The sequence below is a fragment of the Aethalodelphis obliquidens genome, unplaced genomic scaffold, assembly GCF_003676395.1.
Source record: "Aethalodelphis obliquidens isolate GAN/ISIS:26980383/991018 unplaced genomic scaffold, ASM367639v1 scaffold3, whole genome shotgun sequence".
Classification (NCBI taxonomy): domain Eukaryota; kingdom Metazoa; phylum Chordata; class Mammalia; order Artiodactyla; family Delphinidae; genus Aethalodelphis; species Aethalodelphis obliquidens.
Window position 1 is genome coordinate 42,406,740 of NW_020837947.1, and position 16,661 is coordinate 42,423,400.

The window sequence follows — 16,661 nt, forward strand, 5'->3', positions numbered from 1 at the left end:
ACAGTGTTTTGTTTTGTTTTTTTTTTAATTAAAGTGAAAAGAAATAAAGGTCAATCTTGAAGGCAAAAAAATACAATCTTGGTTTTACGGTTAAGCTCCTTGAGGACTCAAGGGCAGTGAGCCGCGGTGATGCAGTAGTGGGAGGCGACAGGGACACTGAACTGTCACCACCTACCATCAAGGGGGGAACATGGCAAGAAGTGGGATGGAAGAAGTTTGGCCACAGGGAACTTGTCTACTCTTCACAAGTGGCTACCATGCAGCATTTATCATCTTCTCCCTTTGAACTGTAATTTAATTGCCAAAGCACATGATGACTAAACTGTGTATCATTTCCTCCTCTCCTCAGACTGGAAGCTTCTCCCCCTGTAGAACAGTTGAAGGGTCCACAATGGGCCCTGGGGTCTGCTTGGAGCCATAGCTGGTTTGTGAGACTGACGCACCACCTCCTCAAAACAACTTACAGAAATTAAACTGGACGGAGGAAGTTTAGATTTTGGAAAAAGCTGCAAGTACTCATTAATGTTTTATAACTCCCCAGGTGATCTCTACCCCAAATTTAAGCATTTTAATTCTGAGCATTTGGAAACAACCTAAATTAGAAAAGAGTCAGACTATGACACCTCCGAGCAGATTGATATTAAGGAAAAGTTGAGGCCATGTTTTAGAAAACGATTTAATTTTAAAACAGAATATAGACCACATACATAGATATGAAGGAAAAAAGGTTTAAACTGTATATTTTTATGGTGTGGGATTAGAATTGATTTCCATTTTATTTATATTAGTTTTCTAAATGTTCTATAGTATGAATACATTATACATAAACCAGAAAACTAATATGATTAAAACTACCAAATCCACCTAATGTGCTTTGTAACATTAAAGGCTACTTTCAGCGTTGGTCTTAAGGTATGCAGATGGGAAGAAGTCTCTAAACCAACATACCCAAACTGGCATTAAAAACTTACTCAACAAACAGCTCGAAATTTAGGATAATGCAGTTCCCATTTGAAGGAGATCACAGTCAAGGGGAGAGAGACGTAAGTTAACAAGTAATTCCTGAGAGTAAAGTGACAGGTCCAATGGACTCATTATCTGTTCCCCCAAATGCCTGAAATGAATGGATATGCATTTATCTTCCAGACTTTTACCTCAGCTATTTAGGAAGTATGGATATACAAGGTATTTTCTAAATAAGCTTAAAACAAATCCCCAGATGCTTGTCTACACGAGTCAACCATTTATTTAGTCTACTCAAATTCCAGCCACTAAGAAAGGAAAACAATAACTTCCTTAAAAGACTACTTCCCTTTGATAAGTAGTCACATTCCACTAACAGCAAAGTGAAATTAAGATATATTTGATATGGACTAAGTTCTGCAATACTACAAAGAATGATTTAGGTTTTGAAAAATTTTTTAAACTTAATTGCACCTGGAAAATTATTTGAAGTAAAACAACTAGTACAAAAATATATTTAAGATTATTGACTAGTCCACAGAACAAGACAGCAACCTTCAAACTTGTTGAAGACCCATAGTTAGAATATAGATTTCTCATCACAACCTAAGCAAGCACACATGCATACACCCACGTAAATAACAAACAAAAATCTAATGTTACAATACTTTTTTTTTTTTTTTTGGCAGTACGCGGGCCTCTCACTGTTGTGGCCTCTCCCGTTGCGGAGCACAGGCTCCGGACGCGCAGGCTCAGTGGCCATGGCTCATGGGCCCAGCCGCTCCGCGGCATGTGGGATCTTCCCGGACCGGGGCACGAACCCGTGTCCCCTGCATCGGCAGGCGGACTCTCAACCACTGCACCGCCAGGGAAGCCCAATACTTTTTATTATATGTAATGCACTGTGATATTTTCTGTTCTATCCCATTTCATTTTTAAGTTAAAAGCGTGCTGGCTGTGCCAGATGAACTGACTGCCTACAAATGGGTCACAAGCTGCAATTCGGAAAATAGTGCTCTAAAATATCACGAGTGAAACCACTTCTAGAAACATGATTTAATTACAGTTGTATCCTTGCTCTTCCTAATATTCAAGTTACAACAGGTCTCAACACATACACCATTACCCATGTGTGGGTGTGAGAAAATTTCTTCCCATTTCTGAGATCAAGTGAGTTCTTGACGACTACAATCTTTTCAACCACAAAAGGGAGCTTGCAATTACTACAGAGCTCTTTGTCTGATGGTAAGGCGAACAGCTTTCCCAAGCTATTACTAATTTCACTGTCAGCCATCCTCTCTTATAAATGTTGTTCTTCTCCAGTTATGCTTAACTTTTTCACTGCCTGGAAAGGAATGGAAGCACAGGGGCAGGAGAGCCTTTTTATTCTATGTGAGAATAAAACGAGTAAAACAGAAAGTTATGATGGTAAAACTTCAATTATTCAAAATCTTTAGTTTTCCTGAAAGGAAAATGGATAATAGTCACAGCTATAGACTAGAAGCACATGACCAAGTTCTGCAAAACTGTTCTGCAAAACTTAGAATCTCTTTAAACCTTATTATCACTGTGTATAAAATAGATGCTACAACACAGTGTTTCCTATCAGCTAAAAAAACCCACTTAAAACAAATCAATTTGAATGCATGAAAATTAAACAAATCATTTCAAGAGGTCCTATCCAAGAGTCCCTACATAATGGGAGACTATTTCCATCAGTGTGCAAAGACATCAATGATTTTAATATTAACATATTAAAAAGCATCATTTATGCCCAATGGATATAAAAATCTCAAAACCTTGTTTAATGCTATTCTTTAATATGCTATAAGTAAAATCAGTGAAAATTCTATAGTTCTTGGTCACTCTCCAGTCTATGAAAAGGAAAAACGATCACTGAAAGGGCTGTGGATGTGGGGGAAGAGGGTTGCACACATGTCGGCTTCTAACTTCATAAACTATTTCCATATACTTGGGAGGTGACAGAGCACAATGGTTATGACACTGGGTTCCTGTGTCCTTGGGAGCTGTGTGGGCTTGGGTGAGTCCCTTTACCTCTCTAATCGTCAATTCATCATCTGTAATATAGAGATAATGATAGTGCCCAACTCACAGGAGCATTAAATAATATAATGCTAGTAAAGCGCTGAGCATAGAGGCTAGCATACAGTGAGATTCAATACATTTTAACTACTATATTTCTATTTTAAAAATACTACACATATTAAAGTATCAAGAATATTGCTTTGAATTAGCTGACTTCTTCTAAATTCCCTCACTCATTGGCTCTACGATTCTAAGAAGTTACCTATTTTGTATCAATCTTCCCCATCTCCAAAATGACCACCCAAAACTGGGCGTGGTAAAGATGAATGAGGCTGTGTGTGTTAAGTGCTCAAAACTGCTGGGAAGTCTAACCAGAATTCATTCCCCAAGATTTATCTAGGGCCACTAGCTGCTAGCTCAGCATCTCCCAAAACAGGCACTGGATCCCTCAGTCCTTAGAAGGCTTACAAAGAGATCACACCCTTGTTGCCAAAAAATGGCAAATAAGCTTCCAGAAACCCGCCTTTTTCTTCACCACAGGACATCTCAAAGCCCTTGCAGTGCATGTGAAACTTTAAAGGAGGATGCATGCTCAATGGGCATCTCCTGGGAGCAGTGTTCTGTGGGACACACTGGCCAACTCCTGGGCTGGGCTCACAAAAGGGGGGTGCACAGAGAGATCCCAAAACAGGGCTTCCGGGATCAAAGATCAGATGTGGAGAGGTGGATTTCGGTCTTTAGAGCTCTAAAAAATGGACACTGAAACTGTAACCTGTCACTGATATTCAAAAGCAAGACTTGCCACTGTTGTGATTAACTTACAAGTGCTTAAGTTACAAGGGGAATTGGCAACAAACTGGACACGTTGTTTGAGAGAAGTGTCCTAATTTCACAGATAAAAATGTAAAACCAAACCAAACAAAACAAACCCCTTGTTTGTAAAGCAAAACAAGTCTTAGATGACTGTGTTATCCCTGTTGAATAGATGCTCAGGATACGGAAGTTGGAGAAAAGTGGCTGCTGACCTTTATTAATAATGTCAGGATGTTGATGTCATGTCTACGTTGCAACTGCTGAAGCTGAGGACAAATGCGAGCAATCCTTCCTGTCTCTACAATGTGCTGTATTTTCTAACCTTGGTTCCATGTTAAATATGCATATCACCAATATTCACATATGTGTAACTGGATGTTGACTTTTCTCTTGGCGTCCAAAAATTCCAACATTACCAAGTACAGACAAAGTTCATCTGAGCTTTAGAAGTCAAAACTGTGGATAAACAACAAGGTCCTACTGTAAAGCACAGGGAACTATATTCAATATCTTGTGATAAACCATAATGGAAAAGAATATGAAAAGGAATATATATATATGTATAACCGAATCACTTTGCTGTACGGCCATTAACACAACATTGTAAATCAACTATACTTCAATAATTTTTTTTAAAAAGTAAAACTTTAAATGTTTCTCTCTTGCTCCCTCATATACACAGATATTTTCACTTTGACAGATTTTTTTTTAATTAATAAGAACCAAAAAGTTATTGGAACAGGAAAAAAATCATAAAATTAATTGTGAAAGTGCTCTTACTAACCAACCATTTATTGTAAAAGGTGACAGATACTGAGTGTTCTAAGGGACTTTATATTATCTTATTTAACCTTCAGGACAATCATATTTGATGGATATTATTAGTTTCCTTTTTAAAAATTATGAAACATTTCATACACACATGCGGACATACAGATAGCTGTGTATAAAGAGTACTATCTCAAACATCCAAGAATACACCCCATAGCTTATAAGACAGGACATTTCCAATACAGCCCAAGAAGCCCACAGCACCCTTTCTTTACCACATGTCCTTCCTATTGTCCTTGCTCTATGTGTGAAGAAGTTGAGGCTCTGAGAAGCTGAGTAATCAGCCCTGGCGGCGGAGCAGGCATCTGAACCTCACCTGTCGGACTTCAGACCCCATGAAACTCAAGCACTGAGGTGGCAATTGCTGAAGTCACCCATTTCAGAAGTGAGAACACTGAGCAGAGAGATTTCAGGAACTGCCCAAGATCACACTACCAGGGTTTTAATGCCAGCACAACCGGCATTAAAACCCACATTACGATTATTTATTTATAGCCCTACTCTTTTGGTCTTGAAATTAACATGAGGAAGAGAGCCATATTTAATTCAGGGTTTCTTGTAAAACTTATGAGGAATTCCACCACTCTCTGTTTTTAATCATTTAAGTAAGTGCTTTTTACTAGCCTGTTAAAGGAATAGTCTGAGAGGCGGCTAGTTTACTTCCCACAAAGGCTATTCTCTGCTTCGCACCAATGGAGCTCCTAAAAGCTGCTCTGTAAATGAAGGGTCAGTAGACTCAAGTGCTGCTTCTCAAACTTCAGTGGGTACAGCAACCACCCGGGGATCTTGCTAATGTGCAAGGTCTGAGATTTCTGCATGTCCAAAAGTCTCTTGGTAATGTCTCTTCTGCTAGTCTTTTTAAGATATACTCTGAGTAGCAGGAGACTAAAGGGCCCTCATTATTAGGAGGGATCTTGCAGTGAATTTTCTTAAAAATGAAAAATCCTTGAGATACCAGTTTTGTATGGTTTTACTTTAATATCTATTCCTAAAATTGGAACACATCTGTATTTTCAATTCTCTGATACATTTTTACTCTCGATTTCATTTATATATCCAGGACAGAAAGTAATAAATTTCAGGATCTATATTTAAGCCAGAGTGACGTTTCTAACACCTGGACAAGAGCGTCAATTTAGGAATTATCTGAGCACAGAATGAAAAATACACAATGAAATAGGATGAGAAGGTTTGTGGGAACATACATGTACGTACCACATGTAAGGAAAAAGCAATCAATGTTGACTAACCAGAAAATAGCAAATATCAGCTGGGTAAGAGATGGCATTTTATCATTCATCGAATGAGGTACGAAACATAAGAGTTGAGAGAAAAATAAATAAATCATGAAATTCATATCACGTTGCATGGTCCTGAAAATTGTATGGCCTTTGCACATTCTGTATTCTGCACTGCTAAATGTCTCACGGTGGATTAAAGCACAACAGCTGCTAATTGGGAGTTTTCAAAGTCTTAATATTTCTGTAGCAAGTGTAATCATCTCTAAGAGAAGCCAAAGGCTATTAATTTAAAACTTTATTGCATAAATAACCCCCTGAAATTGTGTTCCTCCAAGGCTTCTTTTCTTGAACTTGATGTCATCTGGATGAACGTCCCTTGAAGATGAGGGGCAGAAGACCATCATAAGGCATTTAGAATTGTAGAACATGCACCTGACCCCCTCTTTAGGCACATAAAGTGAATGCATCTGGGGTAAATGATTCAATCTCTCTGAATCTCAGTTCCTTCAATAGCTCTCAGAATTGTTGGGATTCAATTCAATTCAATTCGATGCAAAAAAAAAAAAAAAACCCAAAAAACCACCTGATAAAAAATATATATTTGAAGGTAAGGTTTTAAAATGTTATTTACATAAAAAGTATCTGATTGGGCAAACAACAATGATCAATAGATGCTTAAACCATTGAGTGAAATGTCGATGGAGAAGAGTAGTCTGAGTGAGCGAGAGACTATTATCCCACAGACCACTTCCAGGTCATATAGGAAAAGGCAACTTTATAAAGGATGGATTGAGTTGTCACTTCCTGAAGTCACTGATCATTCTCAACATCACTGAAATGGGGGGCAATAATAATCACAATAATAGTATATGCATCTTGTTGTGATACAATTAGCAGTACATGGCACCTTGAGGTACTTTTACCCAAAACCCTTAGCCTGAATCTAATCAAATCTGTAAGTCTAATTCAGGTTTATACTTTAGGGGATGGTGCACGTAAAAGAAAGACACACCACTCAGAAGCAGTAAGTCAGTTTAGGATGTGAGCTGTGTCACCAGACAATTGAATTTGACTTCCTTGCAGGAAAATAAAATGTATGTGGGTGGGGATCAGTGGTAGATCAAAAGTGACTTAAAGAGACGTAATATAACTAACTGCCATGTGTGGACTTTGTTTGAACAAACCAGTAGCCAAAAGACATGTTAAGGTTAACGGGGAAATATGACTTGAGTATTAGATATTAGGGTAGAAATGCCATGAAGTCTTCAATATACTTTAAATACCTCAGGGGAAAAGCAGTGTGTTTGTGAAGATCTTAATAATATAGCACAGTAACTGTAGCAAAGAGGATAAAAAAAGGAAAAGGAAGAAGAAAGATGGGCGGAAAAAGAATTTCCTACCCAAAAGGCAAGAGGGTCTCAAAGATTTTTAGACCCTTTTGAGCTAGCACTAACAGCAGGTACAGCACCATTTCTCTATCTGTAGAGTTGGCTATCTTCTATTTTAGACTCTTGGCAAAGCAGGGGCTTTCTAGGGGGAAAAAAAGGCAAATCTTGGTCCATGTAATTCTCACCATAAGCAGCCTCCATTCTAAACTCCTCGGAGTGGGAGCAATTCAATAAACAGCTCTCATGTCCCAGTGGGCCCATGGGCTATTAAGTCTCAAAAGTTTCCTCCTTTGGACTGAAATCAACCACATTTCAATCTGCTTCTGTAAAGCAATAAAAAAAGAAGCTGGGTCCTCCCTGGTGGCGCAGTGGTTTAGAGTCTGCCTGCCGATGCAGGGAACACGGGTTCGTGCCCCGGTCTGGGAAGATCCCACATGCCGCGGAGCGGCTAGGCCCATGAGCCATGGCCACTGAGCCTGCGCGTCCGGAGCCTGTGCTCCGCAACGGGAGAGGCCACAACAGTGAGAGGCCCGCGTACCGCAAAAAAAAAAAAAAGAAAGCTGAATTAAATCCACTCAGCCTGTTAAAAATTAAGTGAGACCCACGAAGATGTTTACCACCTTCCCTGTAGGAAATTTTATGCACTGGCACTTTGAATTTAACTGGACTTCTGATCTCTGTCAGAAATAATAGTGAAATAAAGGTGTTTTTTTTTCCCTTTTTCTTTTTTCAAGAATAGAGTGCTGGGCTTCCCTGGTGGCGCAGTGGTTAAGAATCCGCCTGCCAATGCGGGAGACATGGGTTCGAGCCCTCGTCCGGGAAGATCCCACATGCCGCGGAGCAACTAAGCCCGTGCTCCACAACTACTGAGCCTCCGCTCTAGAGCCCACGAGCCACAGCTACTGAGCCCATGTGCCACAACTACTGAAGCCCATGCGCCTAGAGCCCAGTGCTCTGCAACAAGACAAGCCACCGCAATGAGAAGTCCACGCACCACAACGAAGAGAAGCCCCCGCTCGCTGCAACTAGAGAAAGCCCGTGCACAGCAACAAAGACCCAACGCAGCCAAAAATAAAAAAATTTTAGAAAAAAAGAATAGAGTGCTCCATAAAAATCATTTACACATAACCTCTAGGAACATCCACTAAACACTCTCAGTCATGAAATGGAGCCGTATAAAATGAAAATGACCATATGTAAGCATATATCAACATAAGACAAAGACATTTCTGCAAATATGGGGTATTAGAACACCCAAGGAGATAGTTTATGAAAACTAGATTAAGATTAAACAGAAATGGCATTAAACAGTCAAGGCTTACAGGACTATATGGCTCAACACAGTGCTAATGTCACAAATGCCTAAACACTGTCCTCAAGTGATCTTCAAGGTAAAGCAGGGCCCTGATGCCCTCAATGTATAAGCACCTGCAGATCTTAGGGGACCAAAGACCACCTGCTCCTCTATTTTCAAGATGGCCAGCACCTAACTTATGGCAGCTGTGCTGGTATTACCTGGAAAGGAGTCTCTGAGATTCCCAACTGTTTTCAGAGTTGAATTTAGCTATTTTCTTGAATACATGTACGGTGTGTCTGAAGACATCACAATAGTCATGTATGCAATTTCTGTTTAAAACACTTTAGTGACTACTACCCTTCACCTCATTCGCTCAAACCTCAGCCACAAGCATTCATGCACCGACTCAGGAAATAGTTATCTGGAGCCTGTTATCAGCCAGGTACTATAACCGGTGCTGGTGGTGAATAAAAAAGCTCTGTTTCATTTTGCTCTCACAAAGCTTAGCCTTTCCTTCTATTTGCCTCCCGTTCCCCGCCACCCCGCCCCCATCCTCTTCAACTCCCACTGAAAGGCAAGTTTGGCAGCTGGTTCCGGATCCAGCATACTAGGGGTCATAGTTAGAATTCATTTCCACATTGGGTTAAAAATCACCATGTGTTTTTTTTTCCTCATCAGTTAAGTCTCTCCCATTCCTGCACCCCCAGGACAAACAACCATTTTTTAAATTTTATATACAAAGCAGAGAATGAACATCTGGAAGATGACATCAACACGACTCTTCAGTTGCAAAAAGGCAAAATTACTCCGTAGTCTAACGAAACAGAATCTGAAAGTCTGGCAATATTTTTCCTTTCATCTTCAATGCCAGACTTTGAATATACCAGAATGAGTTCCTCTATTTTAAATCCATATTTTCAGACATTTTGTTTACAAACAACACTTGGACTAGACATACAACTTCATTACTTTGTCTTGTTCCGGTTGTGATTCTCAACTAGAGTCAGCGCTGAGTCTTTAACAACAGGGCAGGAGCTGTGTTTTCACTGTCTTCTCCCCCCATCCTCACTGAGCACCCATTCCCTACTGAGCACCCATCATGTGCTGGCCACTGTTCAAGGCACATAGCTTCTCATGGATCTTAACTTCTCACAGTGGGGAGACAGACAAGAAAGAAAAGTATAAATTATAGACTCTGTTGGAAGGTGGTAAATGCCCTAGAGAAAACTGCAAGCAGGGAGGGGGAATGTGGAGTTCTGGGGAAGGCGAGAGGGTTCCAGGCGGTTAGGGCCATTCTCCCTGTGAAGCAATATTTGAACAAAGATCGAAGGAGAAGGGAGTCACATGGACATTTGGGGCAAGGCTGTTCCAGGCAGAGGGAACAGCACCTGCGAAGGCTCTGAGGTAGAAGGGTTCCTGATACCACTGAGAAATAGCAAGAAAGTCAGTCTGCCTGGGGATGCGGGGAAGTGTGGTAGAGAACGAGGTCCGAGAGGCAGTCGGGGAGGCAGAACAAAGGGGTCCCCGTATTTGTCAAATTAAGAGTAATAGCAGTAATAATTAGGAAGAGAGCTGGAATTTATTGAGTTCTTTGTGCTAAATGCAATTCCAAATAGGTACCATGTATTATCTCCTTACAAATTCAAAGCAACTGGTCGCTCTAATAGGCACAGAGTTGCCTTTATGCTTTAGGACGCGCATGGCAGTAAGTGCAAAACTCTCTATAGGAAGTATTTCCCTTAACAAGCCCTCACCCTACCCCTGCCTTAACATGACTAAAACCTTCGCTAAACTCTGCAATTAATCTCCCCGTGCATCTTAAAAATAAAAACGTAGTTTCTTATAAATGCCATGCTTATTTCCAAGTTGTGGTTTTTTATATGATTTTCAAGTCTGTTCCAGTACCTGAAGGTGAAAGGGTTCAACTTATGAAAAGTTTAATAAGTACAGTTTGAGACACTATTCAGAGTTCAAATCCTGCTTTAATAACATCCTTTGATGTGTTTAATGAATCCTTTAGCACTTTTTTCCCCCTGTAATACTGTATATGGTATAACTTCATGTTTCAGAGTGTTAGTTACAAATTACATCTAATAGAGCCAAAAGACATGGTACATATTGTTCTGCTGGCCATGTTCCCTTCTTTCTGCAGCACTTGCCTTTAAAAGGCATCCTGACATATAGAAATAAGCATGCCAAGAGAGCTGGGCTTGCTAAACAAAGTTAATTAGTGGAAGTACCAGATGTACCTTTATAAAGAACTTCAGTAGACTCTTTATTACTTAGTTTCCACTAATTAGGACATAATTTGAAAATATCTCCTAATACAAAAAGATTGTTCAGTTCAACTCAAGAAGCATTTATTGGTCGGGTGCTATGAAGATAAAGACAATCCAGTGGCTGCCCTCAGGAACTTACAGTCTCCCAGGCTAACCGAATCGCAGGCCTTCAAGATGAAGGAAAATCTGGGGTGAGGGCAAGCACTGATGCAGAAGGTGCGAGAACAAACTTGTGACTACTTTTTAAAAAGCCACTCACGCCAAACATCAGACATCAGCTGTCCCCTGCTGAACCAAATATAAAGAAGTGATGGCTTAAAAACAGAACTTCCGAAAGTAAAAAGTTAGCGTTGGGCAGAATTTTTTAATCCATTTTTCTGTATCTAATTCTACGCTTAGAAGTTTCCTCAGAGATTAACTGCTTATTTTTATTCTTCTAATACTTAAATCAGAAGGAGGAAATTTTTAATATCCATTTCCAAATATTTTGGTGAAGAGAGAATCAGGTATTTTTAGTTAGCACAAATTCCTCACATGAATTAAGTGTATTTTATTCCACAAAACTTATAATCAAGGGAATAAGACATAAGCCCAAGCCTATGGATTTATACAAATCGAATCAATGCTAATGATCAATTTACATGTGATATTATGTAAAGTCAAAATCACGTGAAACAATCTGTGTAAATATCTAACTTTAGTTAAGTGGATCCAGAGGCGCAAGAAGGAGCTAAAATCAGCCCATATTCTGCTCATCATGCCCTAATGCCTGGGGCCTGGCCGCCTATGAATACAGGAAGAATGGACTTTTAAAAAAAATAATAAATTGCGCAAAAATACCACATAGGCGGGCGTCCCTGGTGGCGCAGTGGTTGAGAGTCCGTCTACCAATGCAGGGGACACGAGTTCGTGTCCCGGTCCAGGAAGATCCCACATGCAGCGGAGCGGCTTGGCCCGTGAGCCATGGCCGCTGAGCCTGCACGTCTGGAGCCTGTGCTCCGCAACAGGAGAGGCCACAACAGTGAGAGGCCCGCGTACCACAAAAAACAAAACAAAACAAAACAAAACAAACACCACATAGGCAAGTAGCAGCCTTAAAAAGGAACTAGTATAGCTTCAGTGGTCACCAGACTCTGACTTTAAAATTTTGAATAATTTCATTGACTAGGCTTACAAATATTCAGATTAATGTATCATATTTGCTTCCCGAAACATAACACAATGAATAAAACTCTAATATTAAATTGTCTATGACACAGACAGCAGTAGCACTTTACCATAACCCTAACATTATCAGATGTTTCCACCATCTCAAAGCTGATTTGAATCAGAATTACCTGTGGGAACTTTTTAAAATCGCATGTTCCCAGGCCCCACCCATTGGATGGTGTGATTCACAGTATGGGTCTGGGGCTTTATAAAGCTCCCGGAGAGAGTGGTGAGCAGGTAGGCTGGGGAGCCACGAAGCAGCTGACTAAGCTGACAAGGACAATGGAGGTAAAATGTAGTAAATGCTGTCTTCTCACCAAAACAAGACTGTTATGCTAAGGCTACCCTCTTACCTTCTAAACATTGAGAGCACTAATATCACTGATGACCACCATCCAACTGTATAGCCAGTAGCATATTTCAAAACCTAAAATGGGTTTGCATGCTTAAATTTATGAAAACTTGAAAAATAAGTGACCAAGGGCTAATTGGGAAAATGACAGACGTGAGAAATACTCAAAAAAACACTGATTATGCCTCTTCACTCATGAGGTATCAGAACTCGAGTTCGTAGACTTTTTTCAGTAAATGTGCCAAATCTAAGTTTTACTTCTTTTGCGATTGGTTCTTTTAACATCCTAAATATATAGGATGCTTCACCGAAACATGACATCTTCTTCCATCAATCATGTGCAGTAAAGTCTCAAATTTGAAGCTCTAAGAATCTAAGCAATCACACGTCTTCCCAGAGAACTGCTCTATAACGTTAACAGCCTGGATGCCATATAACATCTAAAACTTCATTTGGAAAGATGGGTGACAGCTTTAGCCAGATTAGTACAGGGACACATTGTTGGATCTATTCACAGATGTACAGTATTGAAGGTGCCTCTTCAAACAGTGACCCGAGAAACATTTAAGTGCTTAAAACATCCGTGATCAAAATCGTACATTTTAAATAAAAGCATACATATTTATATTTTACGATATTCCTAGCATTCTGCTACAGTGCCAAGATACAGTCTGTCTAAACTTTAGTTTTTTCTTTCCTAACAAATCGGTATGTACGCAAACTTAGGAACCACTACCAACATCTTGAGTATCAATGTTTCAGACTGGGAATACATGGTTCAGTGAAAAAAAATGCCAGCATTTGGCTTAGTTTTGATTCTTGTCTCATTAGAAAACACGGGGCGGGGGCACGGGGACAGTCAAAATATTCTGGCTAGATGCACTGCCATTAAGTAACCTCAGTCGTAGAGGGGCAAAAGTAAGGGAGGAGGGAAACAAGAACTGAAAAAATCCGCAGAAAGCTGCCCCTTGCGATCCATAAAGAACTAAATTACAACGATTTGCCTACAGCTGGTAAAACGGCTTACTGCTCTCATCTGGTGGCTATGCCGCAGTAAATTCGGTTGTGGGCTAATTAGGTCCAACTTGAAGCCAAGGACCAGGTGCAGAGAAAGATCCGCCTGGTCGGGAGTCGACTCGCTCCAACACCCAAGAAGGAGCCGAGCCACAGGGTTCCAAGTCGGCGCGCAAGCAGCTCACTCGTGACGGGAGGCGCGGTGGGACTGCCGGCTTCCCAGGGGGACCTCAGGGAAACCCTTCCCGACCATCCGTGCAAGCCACAAACTCACACGCTACGATTCCAGCCGCGCAGGGAAGCGAGGCGACCGGGAGGGCCCGGCCGCCCAAATGCCGGGCAGCTCTGTCAAAATGAGGCTTGAGAGGGGCCTCCCCGCATAGGTCTCTCCCCTAAGGCTGGGGTCGTCAGCTTGCGAGCCCTGGACCATTTCACTTCAGGAAGGAACTCTGGAAACTAAGTGAGCCCGGCTGCGGAGAGAGAAAGTGGGGAGGCGCCAAGCTGGTCCTCTTGTTTGGGGGCGAAGGAAGGAGTCTGGGGAGGAGCGAACGGAACGTAATTAACTTATTTTACACTCGAGCCGCCATCGGCCAGAGAGAGCCGGACTCCGCAGGGCGCAGGCTGCGACCCCGACCTCCTCCCGCGCGCGGTCCCCTCCAGGCCCAGTGCGCCGCCCGCCGGACGCGCTCCACTCACCCAGCTCCTCCGCCTGCAGCCAGAGCGGCGCGGAGACAGCGAGCAGCAGGGCCAGGAGGCCACGCCGAGCCGTCCCCGCCTGCGCGCAGCCGCCGCGGGCGCCGGCCACCATGGCCCCGCCGGGCGCCAGCTTGGCAGGCTCGGCTCTTCCTTGGCCCGCGCAGCGCCGCCGCCGCCGCCGCCCCGGCCGCCCGCCTCCTCCGCGGCCGAGCGCGGCGCCGGGACTGGGAATAGCCGCGGCCCGGCACCGAATCTCATTGGGGCGGCCCGGGGCCCAGCCCTGCGGGGGCGTCTCCCGCCCCGCCCCGCCCCACCCCGCCCTGCGCGCCGGCCCCCGAGGAGGAAGTCTCTCCCGGGCGGCGGCTGGCCGCGGGGGTGTAGGCGTACCGGGCGTGGTCCGCGCTCCCCTCTAGGTACCCTGCGCTCCCCGCTCACGCTCTCCTTTTCCTCCGCCCCTCCTCTCCCAGTGCATGTGAACCTGGGAGCCCGGAGGATTCCTGGCCTTGAGACCTGCCCCCAGCCGCGCTGTGTCCGGGTCGTCCCCGGAGTGCCTGAGAGAGTGGTGGGAGCGCCAGAAAGCCTACTCTCCTCCAGGGCTTTGCCAACCCTACAGGTGTGGGCATGCCATTGACAGTAGCACTGGGGGACTCGAAATATTGTCACGGTAGGATGATGGTGGTGACAACATCCAGTTCAAGTTCTTTTTCATTCATTCAAAAGTTACTAGGTTCCAAAAGTGTGCCTCCCGGCCACAGTGCTAATCCCTTGTGACACTTGCAGACATTAAAAATAATAAGGCAAGTATGCAAACGCAAATCGCAGTCGGCGACGAATAGTGCTAGCGGAGCCCATTCAGGAAGATCTAATTAGATGCCGGGTGACGAGACTGCAGGTAGGAATCAGACAGGAAAGGCCTCACTTAAAAAGTGGCATCTAAGCTGAGACTCGGAGAGTGAATGGGACTTGGGAAAGCGGAAGGCGGGGGACAAGAGAACGGACAAGGTGTGCAAAAGAGCTGAGGGAGGAAAGGGCCAGGGTGTGGGGAGTTAGGCGAACAGGTGGGTTCATGGCCGGAGGTGGAAGCCGGAGCGCTGAGCAGGGTCCGGAACGTGGAGGGCCTGGAAGGTCGCGTAAAGGATGTTTTTAAACTTTATCCTCGGAGCTAGGAGCAGACAAGAAGTTGTTCAAACGGAGGAATGACACGATCCGATTATCTGGGGGCGGGGGTGGAGAAGGGCTTGGGGGAGGGGAGAATTACAAGGCTATTAGCGAGTAGCTGGATGGGGAAGTGGCAGTGGAAATTAAATGAGGACAGATTAGATACATATTTTAAAGACTGACGGCTCCAGATCGCTAGTCCTCCGCTCACTGCCATAACCTTCGCACTACCGTTTTGGCGCCCTGCAGTTTTCCTGGGTAACACGCAGCGACAGTTAACACCTGCAGATGCCGAGAAGGGGAAGTGTTAGAGGCGGGAGGAAATAACAGCCCCTCCAAGGGCCAATATTGGCCCGTCACGTGCTCTTTAGATACCCCCGGTAGACTGTTCACACATTCCTTTTTTTCCTCTGTATTTTTAAACTAAATACAAACGCTGTTGAAACTTCCAATGAGGTATCTTTGGGGCTTTGCTTTCTCGAAGGCGGCAGAAGTTAGAGGAAAGAACTTGAGCTTTAGAAATGAGGCTGATCCAACTCTGAATCTAGGATCAACCACTGACTGGGACTGATTCTCCCTGGGACTCTCTTCGTTGGGGAGTATAATACCTAACTTTCCTGGCTGTCACAGAGACAAAATAAAATATGTATACGAAGTTATAGCATGTAAGAGATAATCAATAAATAACAGGTTTAGCATATTTGTATTGAAAGCAAAGGTCACACCCATGAAAATATTAAATATTCTGACACAAAACATAAAAAGATACTTTGACACATTGAATCATTTCCTAACTCCAGCTTGCCCTATTTCTTCTTTTCATTCTTTCTAAGAAGGTGAGTATTGGCCGCTGCTGGCCTCTAACAGGTGTGGCTCTGTGAGCAATGAATGAAGAAAGACAATGGGAGCATTGTTCACGGTGAGGAATTCGTAGGGTGGGGCAGGTGAGCTCCCAGGGGGGACCTTTTCCATCTCAGGTAGTACCTTGATGGGAATCCAGTAGTTTATTCTACACCAGAATCCTGAGCCAGATCAGGAGAGAGATTTAGGATCTGGTAACAATGGGAAAACCAAAAGGCCAGGTGGATCCTAGTGCTTCATATGCCATTCCTTCCTTGCAAAATAAAAGAAAATCTCTAGTCAAGAAAAGCATAGTGAAAGAAAAATGTGAAAATACAACAGATTATCAATTATACTTTTGTATATAATACAATAAATAAGCCTCATTGAATTGATATACTTCAACCACACAGACTTCTGTGTTAGGCATGTGTACCTGTTTTATTCTTGAGTTGATACCATTTTGATCTTTTTTAAAAATAATGCATTGTGGAATCTCAGAAGTTAACGTAAAGTTCCAAGGGAATCTCAGAA

At 42.9% G+C, this 16,661-nt stretch overlaps 1 protein-coding gene across 5 annotated transcripts in view; it reads right to left on the reverse strand.

The window, feature by feature from the left end:
• DCBLD1 (discoidin, CUB and LCCL domain containing 1) overlaps nt 1-14,419 on the reverse strand; it is a 68,859-nt gene extending 54,440 nt beyond the window's left edge. The window contains exon 1 of one of the 5 annotated variants that reach the window (XM_027087835.1): nt 14,130-14,419. In XM_027087835.1, coding sequence (XP_026943636.1) covers nt 14,130-14,241 — 112 coding nt within the window. In that variant the 5' untranslated portion in view covers nt 14,242-14,419. The remainder of the gene's footprint in view (nt 1-14,129) is intronic. The other 4 variants (XM_027087818.1, XM_027087810.1, XM_027087824.1 and 1 more) reach the window with 4 other exon arrangements.
• Nucleotides 14,420-16,661: the final 2,242 nt, after the last annotated feature.